This window comes from Struthio camelus, chromosome 2 (assembly GCF_040807025.1).
Source record: "Struthio camelus isolate bStrCam1 chromosome 2, bStrCam1.hap1, whole genome shotgun sequence".
Lineage (NCBI taxonomy): Eukaryota > Metazoa > Chordata > Aves > Struthioniformes > Struthionidae > Struthio > Struthio camelus.
The window spans coordinates 69459538-69476028 of record NC_090943.1 but is presented as its reverse complement, the minus strand read 5'-3'; the positions used below and the strand labels follow the sequence as shown (position 1 = coordinate 69476028).

The window sequence follows — 16491 nt, the reverse complement described above, 5'->3', positions numbered from 1 at the left end:
CTTTTAATTTTTTCTGATGAAATCTTTGATCATAGATGATGTTTTCTAGACTGCTAATCAGTCTTACTACTTTCCATTGTTGATTGCATTTATTTGGCCTACTTTTTTTTTTGTTTAAAGTTTTCGTACATCAGTCTGGACACAGTCTTGCAGTTGATGCCTTGGCGTTGCTAAGGAAAGCTGATTGTGATTACTTCTCATGTCTCGCAGGCAATACTGTTATATATGCAGATTATGTGAGGTTTCCTTTTGTTTCTGCAGTAACATGATATTGACTTGCTTATGATCCATTGTAACTAGCAGCTCTTTACACGGAGCTTCTAGTCATTCTACGTATTCTAGTTGCACAGCTGATAAATATATTTTTTTCCTACTGAAATGCGTTACTTCTTGTCCATTGTTAAATTGCATTTTTTTTAAGGTGATGTTTATAATTTGTCAAGGTCATTTTGATTTGTGACCTGTCCCTTAAAACTGTTGCAACTTCTGCCAACTTTGTGATGTCATCCACAGACTTTATTAAATGTGTTTCACCAACTTACAGAAGGACATCAGATCAGAATGTACCTGTTAATCCATGATTAACTTTTCTGTTACTCTACTAGTGCATGTGTAGTGAGTAATGAACTTGCAGTGTAAAATTTTCTTACAAGCTGCATGACTACATTAGTAAAAGGCATGCCTGAACTCAAATGTATATCTGAATCAAATGCAGCTGGATATAATGGTGCTTGTCTGAACTGAATGTGAAAACTGCCTAGGTTTGAACCTCTGTTTGGATGTTTTTTTTTCTGAATGAAAAACAGATTTGCTGTTATTGCCAAACATGGCTAATGCAGCAATTATTTTTGCTCCTTAGAATTATTTCTGTGTTTATTTGAACAGTTATCATATTATGACTATTTTCTTTTCTTTCACAGTCTCTTTGAGGAAATTTAAAATTACTGTTTATTTAAGAAAGTAAGTCTTTGCAGTAGCTGAAGATGAAATGTTTTATTAACAGGTGAAGCTGATATCTTGGACATCTGCCTCAGGCCTGCCTCCTGTATGCTGAAATGTAGTCTCGGGGCATACTCGTAGAAATTAAGACCATATTACTTTTACTACAGTACAACAAACACCTCTTTGGATAAAATAAGGAGATACACTAACCAATAGTTTTAAAATATTTTGGATAGCTGTAATGTATCTGGGTCACAGTTCCTGTCTGATTGAAAGGCAAAGGATTTACTTAAAGGTTTAAATTACAGGATGTTGAAACCTGGGTTATCATAAATGCTATTAAATATTTAGATTTAATACTTCCTTCTAACAAACTATTCTGGGTATTTTTTTGAAGGCTCTGGCAAACTGCATTAAAAGAAGTTGAAAGCTTTGCCTTACCAGTGAGGGGTTTCAGTAGTGGTGAAATAACTTCTTTTTAATGCTAAAGGAAATTTTCAGGAGAGGTCTAAGATTAATAGAGACTAACAAGGCTGAGGAAACTGGCTTTACAGAAACGGAACGGTTTGGTAGGAAGAAATGTAATTTTGTTGCAACCAAGAGAAGTGGATTCTTGCTGTACCCTCAAGATCGCTAAAGCATAGATAGCACTTCATCTTACCAAGCTGCCTGGAGGCCTCCCTTGCCAAAACTCCTGTTGTAATTGTTCATAATCTAAATTCTTAAAACGAAAATCCAACCACAGGTAACTTGTGAGTATGGATTAAACTGGTATTAAGCCCTCTGTTTTTATAAAGTATCTTTAAATAAAATATTAATAGATTTTTTTTCTTCTTCAATGTAATGTTTATACCTGATGGTTAATGTTCTTTTGATATCTTTGGAAAGAACTGACGTGAATTAAATGTCACAAAGTGCAGAAAAATGTGATTGATGAGCAGCTGAAATATGAAAACTTCTCAAGTTTTTAATGTAAACTCACAGTTAACATTCTGGCTTTGGCTATGGGTTTTGGAGTCTTGTCTCCCCTTTGTCAAATTTTGTTATACTAGAAGCTCACTTGTGGTATAAGTAAAATGCAGGTGAGTATTTCACACTTTTAAAATGCTGTAGATTCTTATGGATCTTGGTATGTGATTTGCCCTTGTGATATTATGGAAGATTATCTAAACTGTGAGGTTTTCGGGCTCCTTTCAGTGAAGCCTCGTCAAATTCATAAACATTCCTTCCCTTCTTCAAGCACTGCATAATATTTGCCTGTTAAATGCTGGATTTGTTACTTCAGGTCATTCTTTAAAGCTATTTTTTTCCCCACCTTTTTGCTCCATTTTTTTTGGAAAACGGCAGACGAGAGCTGCTCCTACTTAGTTTGTTACAAGAATCTCTTATTTTGAAGAATGATGTTAATGTGTAAGGCTTACTATGCCCTTGTAACTTCCAGTGGAATCATTTCAAATAAGATGTTGGTACGGCAGTCATTTGTCAATCTGCATGCCTTTAAGTGGGAGAGGAGGACAAAAACATGCAAACTGTCCTTGGAAATAATAATGAGACTAGAGCCCAGTGACGCTAAAACTGGGAGTGTTTGAATTCTTGCTGGTAGTTCAGAAGACAAGATTCTACCTAGTAGTTTAGCAGCACAGAAGATTCTAGGTTTCATTAACTCTGCAGAAGAGAGAAGTTGTGTTCTTGAAGGCATTAGTTCCAGAAAGGGTTGTTTTCTCCGCAGACTTGATTATCTGCAAAGTGCCTGAAATCCTCATAGCTAATCACCTGGTTCCATGACCTCTGCTGCATGTCTTCTGTCTACTCTGCTCTCCTGCCAGAGTTCCCAAAACTGCAAAGAGGCAGGCGGTGGAACTGCAGGGGTGAAATTACAATGGGTGGTGAGCATCAGCAAACTCTGCCTTCTTCCTTACTAAGAAGGGCCAGTGTGCCACCCCTTGTGCAATGATGTTAACTGTTGGGACTGTGTTGAGGAGAGGATCTTGTAGTTGCTAAGGATAGTTTGGTTACTTGCATCCAAGCTGAAATACTGGTTTCAGGAACCTCGATGCTTTTCTCAGAGAAGGGTGAACAACCTTAATATGTTTAATGTACATATGTACATAATGTAGTGGTGAGATATGACAGTTTTGGAGTATAATTGTTATGACCAGAGTCCTAAGGCACAGGTTTTCAGATTGATCCAACATGTGGGAGTGTGCTAGGGGTGTAAAAATAATGGAGAGTCTCTAACTGCCTGTCTGCTGTCTTCATGAAGCTGTGATCATGCTTAACCTTGTTTTGTGACCAGTAAGATTAAGGTAGATTCAGCAGGACTGAACTAGGTTGCTGGATTTTCTATGTGCCTTTTAATAATGTAACCTAGTAAGCAACCTAGAAACTAGAAATAAGAGACTGAAGTTAAAATCCGGTAATGGCTAGGAGGTGCTCAGTTATTTTCATCCTGAAGGCCATATAAGTATGTAGGCAGGTAAGATTTTACGCAGACTGTTTGACTTCATGGACCAATGGATTAATCTGGTGAGAATGAGCAGGTATAGAAGTGTAGGCAGATTTAAAAAAAACAGAAAATGGCAAAGAAGATGCTTTGTACACAGAATATACAGCTCCTCGTAGAGAGAAGATTATTTTTGAGAGAGCATGTGATGCGATGCCCAAGCAGTTTCATTCACAGGCTTTATCCCTGGAATGCATTGTACAGTAAAGAACAGTCTGGTTTTTAGTCTACAAATACCTTGGATGATAAATATGGTGGATGCCTATCCTTTTCATAGGGAACAAATGCATAAAGGGTTCAGTGTTACGTTTTGAATTGTATGACACACAGCATTAATGGCTTTGCTGTTTTTCAAAGCACCTTGTGTATATCTTTATAGTTCCCAGAATCCTATCACCAATAAAATTAACAGAATTTCTTTGGTCATTTTAGAGGTGTATTTGATGCTTCTCTCAAAATGGCTGGGTTCTATGGACTCTACACTTGGCTGACTCACACAATATTTGGGATTAACATAGTCTTCATACCGTCTGGTAAGAATTTGAATATTTATAATCTATTTATAGATAATATTATGTAACGATTGTACAAGGTCGATAGGATTAAGTGCTGCTGCTAAGATTAGTCTCAGTTTTATTTTTAGAGAACTTTAAATCAGATGTCAACTCTTAGAATTAGTTGCATGCCCAACCTTTAGTTGGTTGACTTGAGCAAATGTCTTATGACAGTTCCCGATTATAGAATTGGATGCTGTTTTTCATCATGATGAAACCACCTGGGTCGGTGGACACAGTGTATGGTGCGAACTTAGCTATTCAGAATCTTCTTTGTTCCCTGTTCAATATGCAACCTCATTTTCTGTTTACTCTTTATTGTTCAAAACTCACTATGAAAATACTGTGACAAGAATAACACTTTTATGATAGGCATTGTGATTCCAAAGAGCTTCCTAGCATTGGTTGTTTTCCCCAAGTTTAATTTAAACCACCATGGATCTCATTATCCTACGTAGACTTTACAGTTTTTCATAGCTCTTACTTTCAATATGTTTAGTTCCAGCTGTGAAAGGAGGTAGCACTGCTGAAAACTTACTCGAGGGATGTTTCAGGATGCCTGTGGGCAGGGTGGAGAGAAGTCCCTGGTTGCTACCTTATCTCTTACCCTCATCTTTTTGTGTTTTCACAGCACATCCCCAGCCAACAAACTCCTTCACTTCCCCTGTCTGTTTCTTTTGCTGGTTGTTGTTGTTCCCCCCCTTATATTCACTCCAGGTGTTCCCAGGTTTTAACCTCATTCTTTCTGCCTTATCTTTTGTTTCTTCTGCAATTGACAGGTAGTTGGTTTTTCAGGATGCCTAAATGCAGGAAGATGTGGTATCATGAAAATGCACAATAGAGGCATGCTTCCTATTTTCAGTGTTGTTCCCTGTCTGTATTACCAGTCTCTGATTTTCTGTTCTTTCATCTTAGTTTTGGAAACAGCTTAACTTTTTTTTTTTTTTTACAGAAAATTGTTTTGCCAAGTTCCTCTCTTCTCCCCCTAAAAATAGCGGGGCAAGGGGGAAAGTTGTACAATCATGTACTGGGGAGCGTTGTGGGAAGCAGTAAAGCAACACAGAACAGTATCGTGTGAAATGGCAGTATCATAAATTTATTGCTTAAATTTAAATTGCTTACCTTAAATTTATTGCTTGTCATTAGACCAACTTAGAATATAATTGTTCTTTTTCTTTCAGCTGCATGAAAAAATCCTTAATGGTTTTACCTTTTGGTTAATGAGGCTAAAAAAAGAGCAGAAAATGTTTTTATGTTGTGTTCATTCATACTGTATTAAATCAGGATGACACAATTACTATATCACTTAAAATTACAGGAGTATCTTTATAAGCAGAAGGGTGCATGCATTTGTAGAGACACATGTATGCATGCACACGTAAGTACATGCAGTTATGAGCTTTATGTCTGCCTGGTTTCTCACAGCAGTTGACTGTGAGATTGGATAAGTTAAAAAGCTTCACTGAGACTTTGATTTGTGTACTTTCTTGCACCCTTTCTGCTAGTTTATAGTTACGGAAAAGGAAAACTTGAAATGTGCATAATTGGTATAACTTCTGATTTTTCCAAGTTGGTGCCTCTTTTGGAGGTAGCTCTTTGTGGCTAGCAGTTGGTGAAACTTCTCTACATGGGGAGTACTAATAATATGGAGTCATTTTATTGGAAATAATTAGTTCTTTTTGCCTAAACCTCATCTGTAAAACCCCAAGAGCCTTATCTGCCACTTCTTCAGTGTCTTATTTGCAACAGTTGATATAAGTCCCACAACTGGGACTACCAGTGTGGCGAAAGTGTCAGGATTTAAATATTTTGGTAAAATATGTTTCTCTTGTCTCTTTCTGATCTCTGGTTCTTTGTGCTCTAGCACTAGCAGCGATCCTTGGAGCCGTTCCATTTCTGGGGACATACTGGGCAGCTATGCCCGCAGTCCTAGATTTGTGGCTTGTACAAGGACAAGGATGTAAAGCTATTTTGCTCTTGGTTTTTCACCTGTTGCCAACCTATTTTGTAGATACAGCAATTTATTCAGATATTTCAGGGTAAGTATACTGAAGACTTTTTAAAGTTAAGTATTGTAATAAGAATTAATGATCACAGATGCCTTTAGATGTTTTTCTGAAGCATGCAGAAGAGTATTTTTCAAGCACAGGAGCAGGAGTAGCAATATCGTCTGATAGTAAGTTTTACTGGCCCAAGTATCGTTACTTTCCCAGGCCTCTTTTCTATAACGTTTGTCAATTCAGACATCTTGAACGAGTTCTCAAAGTTGGAGAAATCTATTGTTTTGGCTGGTAAAGTAGTTTTAGAAGTATGAGGATACCTATTTTGTTATCTAATCATAGACTAATGATGTCTGGCATCTTCCCTCAAAGCACCTAATGTCAGATGTCTCTGAAGAACAAACAAGAAATCCGTGAGCTAGTTGTTGACCTGAAAAAAATCCTTTAGTTTTTCAGAATGTATTGTGAGAATTTTGAGGGTCATTTTGGAGCCTCGGTGTTAATTTGAAGCCTGTCTTTGTGTTGTATCACTGTTCCCCAGTGTAAAAATATATTGACTATGGATTGTTGTGTGGTGGTGGTGGTGATGGCTGTTTTTTTTTGAATGTGTTGAGACAGCTGAAATTGGAGATGAGGTCCTACTGAGACTGTAGCTGGTACTAGTCTCCTGTTGTGGGAGTTAGGCACAGAGGACTTCTAGAAAAATTTTGCTAGGTGTCTGCCTGCCTCTATTGACTTGAACTGCCTCCTGGTTTCAGCTTTGAGCTTGAAGCCAAAGAGAAGCTAACTCCAAACTGAGTTGAAAGAAATTCAACGTCTGCAGTTATATCTGGAGAACTAAAAATACTACTGAAATGTCCATTGGCACTTCATGCTGCTGAAATGTCTAGTTGAATCCTTTAACGTAATTCTGACTAGAGAATATACCAGTGATGTATAACAGAGCTGGCAAAGATACGAGCTGCCAGGGTCCTTACGTGCAAGAGATGTTGACAACCACGTACAATATGAATACAAAGCTGAACTCTTCTGGTCATTGCATCAGTTCTGGTCCTTGGAAACAATTCCAGAAAACTGTTTGAGTTGAGAACCTGTAATGACTTACGTGTGCCTCCTCTATCAATCTTTCCTTTAATTCTTGTTCCAGACTTAGTCACATGCTAGAACTAGTCCCTTATTTGTGTTATCTTTATTATAATACAGGTAATGTAGAATAAGGATATTAAGTTTTCCTGCTCTGTGGTAAGTTAGAAATTTTGGGTTTTTGATCACCAAATATAATACCATTGAACAGAGTACACCTGCTGATAACAGTCTGCATAACACATGCTATAACACTGTCCACTTCATGATAAAATGCGCAATATTAAAGTAGGATCACAAACCTGGACTTCAGGACAGCAGACTTCTGCATCTTCAGGGATCCTCCTGGAAAAATCCAATGGGACATGGCCCTCAGCAGAAGCGGGGGGGGACCCTATTTGCTGACTGATACAAGAGTGTTGGCTGATATTCAAGGATCACCTCCTCCAAGCTCAAGAATGGTCCATCCCAACAAGCAGAGGTGGCAGAAGGCCAGTGTGGATGAACAAGGAGCTCTAACTACCTATATCCAAACCTATAAAGGAAGCGTGCAAGAGATGAAAGCAGGGACAGATGATCCAGGAGGAATACAGAGACACTGAGCGTGCAGGGATGGGGTTAGGAGAGCCAAAGACCATCTGAAATTGAAAGAAAGGCTTCTTACAAGTACATAAGCAGCAAAAGGAAGGCTAGGGGAAAATGTGGGCTCAGTACTAAACAGGGCAGGGCCCTGGTGAAAAAAGGACATGGAAAAGGCTGAGGTACTGAATGCCACCTTTGCCTCAGTCTCTACTGGTAAGACTGGCCTTCAGGAATCCCAGGCCCCTGAGACGAGAGGATCAGGTTAGAGAACACTGAAGCAAACTGGACAGACGCAAGTCCACGGGCCTTGACGGGATACGGCCACGAGTGCTGAGGGAGCTGGCTGATGTCATTGCGAAGCAATTCTTGATCATCTTTGAAAGGTCATGGTGATCAGGAGAGGTTCCAGAGGCCTGGAAGAGAGCAAGTGTCACCCCTCCCTTTGAGAAGGGCAAGGGGGAAGGTCTGGGGAACTACAGGCTGGTCAGCCTCACCTTGTTCCCTGGAAGGTGATGGAGCATCTAATCCTGGATGCTATTTCCAGATATGAAAGGGACAGGAAGGCGATTAGGAGTAGTCAGCATGGATTTATGAAGGGGAAATTGCGCTTAGCCAACGTGATACCCCTCCAGGATGAGATGACTGGTTTGTTGGATGAGGGGAGAGCAGTGGATATTGTGTATGTTGACTTTAGTAAGGCTTTTGGCGCCGTCTCCCTTAACGTCCTCGTGGACAGGCTGATAAAGTACAGGCTATGGAAGTGGTCGGTGAGGTGGATTGAAAGCTGCCTGCACTGCCGGGCCCAGAGCTGAACGGCTGAGCAGCAGTTGTGAAGAGCGTCTCGAAGCCCAGCTGGAGGCCAGTGCCTAACGGTGTCCCCCAAGGGTAGATACTGGAGCCAATGCTGTTGAATATCTTTGTTAATGACCTGAATGACGGGACCAAATGCACGTTCATCAAGTTTGCTGATGATACAAAACTGGGAGGAGTGGCTGCTCCACCGGAGGGCTGTGCAGCCATTCAGAGGGGCCTCGACTGGCTGGAGAGATGAGCAGAGAAGAACCTCATGAAATTCAGCAACCTAGGGAGGAACAACCCCGTGCACCAGGACAGGCTGGAGGCTGACTTGCTGGAGAGCAGCTTTGCAGAGAAGAAGGACCTGGGGGTCCTGGTGGACAACAAGTTGACCGTGATGAGCCAGCAATGCGCCTTTGTGGCAAGGGTGGCCAACGGTGTCCTGGGCTGCATCAGGCAAAACGCTGCCAGCAGATCGAGGGAGATGAATTTAGGACCAGTAGCTGTTTAACCAGCCAGTAATTTTGCCATTTGCTTGAATGTTTTTTTTCAACTCTAGGGGATGTGAGCTCTGTTTACTGTCCAGAAAATGTATGTGTCGGGAACAATTTTTATAAAAGTAGAGCAAAATTGTATTCTTTCCATTAAATAGAACAGTAAGCGTTTGGCTTTCTTGCAGATTAGATGAAGTCCATTTGAAATAGCTATGATCAGGTTATTCGGGGTTTTGCGAATGTTTTGAATTGATATTATAGTCCTATCTCATCAGATGGCCTTTTATGTGATTTAACAAACTGGCCAGAAGAACCCTTAATCTGTTGCAAGAGTTGGGGAAAAAATTGTCAGAGATTTCACAAAGTTTAGGAGTAAATCACGTCTACTGTTGGAAAAAACCTAAAACTTTGAAGTTAAGTCTGTCCCCTCTTAAAAACCCTCTTTGACCCTACCAGTGTATTAAAACTGATCTATGTCAGAGATGATAATGAGATGAGTGAGATCTAATAGGTCAACATTTCATGATTTAATTTTGAGCACAGTTGTGATAAAGGCAAGGGTTGCAAGTGTGAGAGCTGGATAGAAGTCAGGGCAGTGGTAGAAATCTAACAAGAAACTGCTCTAAACTGCCTAGCTGATATTTTCATTCCGTTATGCTCAGAACTTAGAGCGACTTCCCAAAGGTGGCCCCATTTCGTAGGGTGCTCATTTTAAACTGCAGGCTTTCTGATGTAATTCCATATTTACCGTCATCATGTTGGATTATAAACTGTACGCATGATGAACTAGTTTTTTGTGTGTAAAACTGTCGCAAGATTTGCGTTGTGTGTCAGAACTGAGGTGCAGAAAAGAGAAACAGAAGGGCTGACTTGCTGCCATAATAGCACTTATCAAAAGCGCTATTGGTCCCAACTTCATAGTAAATATTAATAGGTTTATAAAAATCTGTTTTTGTTTTCTGAGAACATTAAAAGCTAATGTGAACAAACACTCCAGGTTTTGTAGGTTGTTTTATGACAAAGTGAGAAGACATGGCTGTTTACTTTAAAAAAAAAAAAAAAAAAAAAAAAAGCTAACTATTCTTTGAGAGATTTAATTTAAGTTGCTATCATTGTGTAAATTAATGTCTTTGCTCAGGAGCACTTAGAATAAATGTTGCTAGGTGTCTTAAAATTTTAAAATTCTTGAACATAAAGCATGAACAGTCTTTGTAATCAATCATCTTTTCATTTGGAAACAAATGTTCTTACAGAGAACTCCTTCAGACTTTCTTTAATAGAGGCCTAGAAAATAGCTAATGAGATGTGGATATTACCAGCATTACATGCTAGAAAAAATTGTCTGAACTATGTGCAAATATAGTGCAGAATACAGCTTATAATATTTGTGCAGTCATTCAAACAGCAGTTTATGGTTTGAATATAGGTATCTATAAATAGTTGTGTGATTTTATATACTAAATAAAATGTTATGATTGATTCAAATTTTATAATCCATAGTATTGCTGATTGTTGTTTTAATTTTATCCTACTTGTGCCATAATTCCAGAGGTGGTCATCCTTACCTGACTGGTCTTGCAGTAGCTGGTGGAGCATATTACCTGGGACTAGAAGGAGCCATCATAGGACCAATTTTACTTTGTATACTCGTGGTTGCCTCCAACATATATAGTGCCATGTTGGTGAGTCCAACAAATTCAGTGCCCACTCCATCACAAGCGGCATGGCCATTACAGATTTACCGGTAAGTTATAAATGGCTTATGCATTATAAGGGAATCAGTGTGTGTTTGTGTGTGTGTGTGTATCCATGTGAGTGCATGCACACATAAAGGTGTACTGAAAGGTTTGGAGAGGATTCAGCTGTTCTGTATTTTAGAAATAAAAATTACTATAAAGTAAACTACTCACTGGGGTTTGTAAACTTGAGATGTGGTTTAATGTCCCTCAACTTCTTATGGAGTGTTATTTTAGAAAATTCACTAGTAATGCCTTTGTATCCTATAATTCATATGTTGCATTTATGTTTGGAGATGATTGAATGTCCTTTTATCCCTGCACAAAGCTATTATTTATGGATATCTAACAATTAATATTCATTGGCCTCCTTAACAGACCTGTCTGCAAATACTGTGCTATGTGTTAGTATGTAATACTGCAAAATTTGAATAAACAGACTTGAAGTTAAAAAATGAAATCGCTTTATATGCTGCTATTCCTTAAAAAGTATGATCTTGCTTAATTTCTTTACTGAAGTTACAGCAGTGCATATTTAAACTGTACAGCTGAGGAATGGGATGAATAAACCGCTAATTGAATACTCAAGAGTTGGAAATCCTCTCGTGATGTTATTAATGACAGTAGCTACTGTTATGTCTCTGTTGCCTTGTTTAATTACATAGGTTAGCTCATTTCACATAACTTAGAGGATTCTGTGCTTGTAAGGAAGAATCTTAACATTATTCATGTGAATGACGCATATCTTCCCTGTGGGTAGCTTATGATAAAAACCACTAATTAGACCTGTCTGTAGTTTCTGACTTGTGGTTTAAGTCATGTTCCAAGACTTTCCGTGTATAGCGTACATAGAGCTTCCCACATTTACCCACACAAATTTGCATGTGTGCTTTTTCCTTTTTCATTTGTAGGAATATAGATATCTTCAGTTACTGAACAAATGAATCATATTTTTTTTCAGGTCGTCTAGAGAGAGTCCTGAGGAGATGAAAACAGCTGCAGAATGATGTAGGGCTGTGCTGCACCAATTCAACATGAAAGAATCACTCTGTTGTCTTGAGTCCACAACAGCCATGGCCTTCTGTCCCTTTTCAGCTGTGTCTAGGGGCAGCTCATAGGGAAGCACAGTTGGTTTTTAGGAGAAGCCACCTCTTGAACATCTGCTGGCCTTACATTATTGTGCACTTTGCCTCTTCAAGAGAGACTTCCCATGGCTTTGCATACTAATGCACAGTTCAATCGCCTTGTGTGTAGACCTTTTGTCTTCATAAAAAGGACGGTAAAGAGACAGGTATATCCACTGGAGTCATTATGCTGTCTGCTGAAATGACTTACTAGGCTTTTATTTATTTGGTTATTTGTGTTATTAAACTGTAGTAGCTTTAAAGAAATCTTACTCCAAAATATTTATTCTCAGTTAATGTTGTGGCTAAAAGGTGTAAACCACTCATTGCTAAACAAAAATAGAATACAATTATTTGCTGCTCCTCAAAGTATTTCTTTAGAGGCTTTGACCAGCACATCAGTCCATAACACTTAAATGTTTTCCTCTTACAAGCACTGAAGTTTAATGTTGTTGGAGACTGATGTTTCTGATATCTTCCTGAAATTCATAGACTTGCAAATTGTTAGATGTGGGGTTTCCTCATACCGAAATTGGGGGGGGGGGGGGGGGGGGGAAGACTTGTTTAAATTATTTCACCGTCCGATGGAGTTGTCGTCTTAGCTAAATTTAATCAAAGGCCTTAAAGGTTTTCAGACAGCGATAACATAAGATTGTCACATCTACTTCCAATAACAGGAAGAGGCTGAAGGGAGATTTAATATTGTTTTGTAAATGCTGTGGCTGATTTCAGGTTACTTTTCAAAGAAATGTAAGCTTGTTACCAAAGGGGGAGGGCCCCCCCCACCCGCTAAGCCTCTGGACAAATAGCTTAAGAAAGAGAAACCTTAAATTCCCGAAGTGGAGTGTTGCCTAGGTTGCAGAATCAAAATACTTTAGCGCTTTTCTTCCATATGTAATTTTGCTTAAATTGTATTTTTTGCTTAAATTGCATTTTTGGTGGTATTCAAAGCTTTTCCTGTTGGTTGTTGAAATATTCTGATGTAATGGATCTTTATACCCTTGAAAATAGGAAGTGAGTATTGGTATGTATTTGGTACATTTAGTATTCAATTTAGAACAAAGCAATTTAGAGTTCAGAAAGGAATGCTTACAGTAGTAAGGCAAGGCAATGTGATTTCATGGTGCTGCAAAGTACAATTCTGTTATATTTTATCATTCTCTTCTAGCAAGTCAGGTTTGTTACAAATGGCAGAGTAATGCCAAAAGGCTAGAGGTGACTGATTTTGCACAGAGTATACCTTAGCCCTTCTTGTTCAAATAAGTTGCGTCTGGGCCGGATTTACCAGTTAATTTCTGGGCAATTCAAAGGTGAGCTGATCTGGTCTTGCTTCCTTCATTTTAGCTGAACGTTACTGTATTGTAGCAGAGTTAGAAGTGAGTGTGCGCAAGCTTTTGAGTTTCTGCAGTCTGCAGCTCAGCAAATGAAATTCAGGTCACTGTAAGCATTGGTTTAGTTGCATGGTGCAACAAACTGCAGCGGGTGAGAACGTGCTGCATGTTCATTTCTGCCAGCCTTGCTACAATGTGGTGACCTTCAGCACAGGCACAGCATGACCAGTTACTTACTGCCAGGGGGCAGTAATGGCTTAATTTGCAACACTGCTTTTTAAAACAGCATCTTTAACACTATAGTTGTACATACCGTATGCCTTTTTCAGAGATTTTAAGTTGATACCCACAGCATCTAACATTGGAGAGAGCAGTCTGATTTTTTCCGTGCACAATGGTATATATTTTCAGTTCATCTAAAAGTACCTTTTAATATGTCTCATTTCAAGGAGTATGTGAATTTTAAGACTTTAGGGAGGATATGTTTGGTAGTATGTAGAGTATATGTGTATTTTGTTGATGATTTATTAGGAAATCCATGATCTGTTTATTCTAACCAAAAAAAAAAAAGCTTTGTGTATGGAAAATTGGACTGCTGTCTCCAGCATTAGACATTGTGGTTATCAACATAACTTCTGAAAAAGGTGTACAGTAGGTATGGCTGTGATGTTAAATATTATCTTTTTAAAGGCCTGAAAAGACAAAAATGAATAAAATTGCACTCCAGTAAAAGTGACAGCAAAATTGCTGTATTGCTTAATGCCTAGCCCTGGAGGTGGGGCACTGCACAGAATGCTGCCTCTCCTGCAGACCTGATAAAGTAAGGATGGGAAAATAACATTATTCTACTGGACTGTATGGCTTTGCATTCAGTGTAGGAGATGCTCCCACAATTGCCTTTATTCAAACGTGTTCATGTTACATCGGCTTAAGTCTGTCACCGCAAAGAGTTCTGTCTTTATGGAAGCTACCTCTGGAAACAGCTACAGCTTTCTTCAGAAGGTGCTGAAAGCTTTTAGGATTGGAGTTAGTATTCATTGCGTTTAATAATGGAGGTAGCATTGTTCTTCTAGAGATGCAGTTTTCCTTCAAGTTTGCAATTTTACAAGATAACATCAGTTTCCCAATTGAAAAATCTTGACTTAAGTCACAGTTGACATCTGTTAAACATGGATGCATCATCTTTATGAATTCTGTGTTGGCTTACATTTTAAAGAGTTTTTTTTAACTATTAAACTTTTTTGGGAAACCTACTTTGGCAAATCTCTTCCCTTCTTATTTCTAGTTCTACAGAACTAGATTTGCCTAGCATCTCTTCACAAAGGTTATGGAGGTGTGGTCTTTAACATGTTGTTGTTTTTCTGTCATTTTTAGTAGAATACCTTAATGCTTTATAGTATTTAAAAAAAAAAAAACTCCAAAAGCATGTTAAAGTCATAAAATTGGAAATTCAAAAGCATTGTGGAAAATAACCTTCCTATTTTGAAACCAGAAACAATGCCAGAAGTGATGAGCATATTCAAGGATTCTGCACTGGGTTTGTAAATGTATATATTGATATGCAGCATTATATATAAATATGAACACTGTCTTGTATTCAGATCATAACTGAAATTTTGTCCTATGTTTAAGATAACTGAGAACAAAATAGTGCCTATGTATAGGGAAAATAAGCACCACTTTCTGGAATTAGTGTTTACTTGATAAAGGCAGGGGGAGAGCCAAGCAAATATTGCTAGGGTGACCAGAATTGCTTTGCTGTAGTTTGAAAGTTGGGGAAGGCTGGTCTTCCCTCTAGTAAGTCATTGCTAAGATCTTACTGGTCCTGGAAGTATTTACACACATCTACCAAAGAGCTGCCAAAATGAATAGGTCATGAAATACCTATGTCTTCAGATCCCCCTGAGTCTCTTAAATTCTTCCATGCCTTATCTGGTACCTTGTTTTTAATCTGGTGTAGGATGGGGTAGTAGTGCTTTATGCTATCTTGACTTAGATGCCAAGATCCATGGGGCACGCTTTGACTGTCTGTACTGAAACAGTAGGTCCAATTCAGGAAAGAATTGCTTTTTGGCAAATTCTGTTGAAGATGGTATTAACAGTAAATATATTCTTAGTGCGCCCTGCATATGGATGAACTTGGGCAAACGTAATTCATGCTGTATTGAATTACATATTATTCTGTGCTCAATATAGCACTATGTAGTGATACTGAAGCTAGATTTGAGTTAGAAGCAGGGCATGTTTGCTTGCAGCAGGATGTTTTTACAAGCTAATTAAGGCATCATGAATATTCTTGCATCCATTTATATGTCTGAAGGATTTCCAGCATGTGATGATTTCAAAACAAAAACGTTGATTCATTTTCCTAGCCTCACTTTTTGTCACTTGACTGTTGTATACAATGATCCAACAAAGACCTGAAGTAAAAGAAGTTTTTCATGGTATTGATGTAGTTTAAATGTAAGAGGCATTGCAAAGCTAAAAAGCAGCCACAGAGCAGAAGTCCATTAAGCTTAAGAATCCAGGCCATAGGGTTGGAAAATTAAGAGCTCAAATTTTGGCCTCCTTTCTGCCAATCTCAGCCCTTCCCTGAAGTTTTTCAAGAATTATTTGAAAAAATACTCTCTTGTTTATAACTTACTGGCTGTGTAGATGGATGTCTTCATTTTCCAGTGTTATCACTGGTATATTCTGCAAGCATTCAGTTTGTTCAGATTTCCCTTTAAAAACAAACTTTCATTCAGTGGTGGCCAGAAAGAAACATTTTATGTATTAATAGTTAGGTGATTATATAGGGGTATATGTATTAACTAGCGTTTGAAGTTTTGGTAGGAAGACTAGCAAAGCTTTTCGCCCCCTCTGATAAGTGCAACAAAACCAAATCCAAAGAAAATGTTGACATTGGGTCCTAAGAGTGGCTAGACCCTGCATCTAAAAGAAAATCTTTTGTATTATAGCGCACAGGTTGTTCTGAAGTGTGCATTCCTATCAAGAACTTGGGGATTTGGAGCAATAACTACTATTGTCTGACACAAATTTGTCTGTAAATTTACATGTCACATGTTCTCAGAATGGAATTATGTTCAAAACTAATGTTGCCATAATTGGTTTTGGTATGGTACCTGTTTCTGCATGTGTAATACTAAAAATATGACCCCTATATCCATTTTGTGGCAGAATAAGAAACGTGAGTTAAGATTGGGGAGTGACTTTTGTAGACTGCAGAGTTATTTCAAGTAATTAATTTTGATTGTATGCACTACTCCTCCTCCTAATAAAAAGGATTTTTGTAGCAGGTATAAGAAGCTTTTCACCTAATATTATATTCACACTGCAGTCCTTTG

General features: G+C 38.5%; 1 protein-coding gene across 5 annotated transcripts in view; it reads left to right on the top strand.

The window, feature by feature from the left end:
* The window catches only part of TMEM245 (transmembrane protein 245), an 85545-nt gene extending 69470 nt beyond the window's left edge, over positions 1 to 16075 (top strand). For 3 of the 5 annotated variants that reach the window (XM_068936191.1, XM_068936190.1, XM_068936189.1), the window contains 4 exons: positions 3878 to 3978; positions 5864 to 6038; positions 10503 to 10697; positions 11651 to 16075. In XM_068936191.1, the coding sequence (XP_068792292.1) occupies positions 3878 to 3978; positions 5864 to 6038; positions 10503 to 10697; positions 11651 to 11696 (517 nt within the window). In that variant the 3' untranslated portion in view covers positions 11697 to 16075. The other 2 variants (XR_011139810.1, XM_068936192.1) reach the window with 2 other exon arrangements.
* Positions 16076 to 16491: the final 416 nt, after the last annotated feature.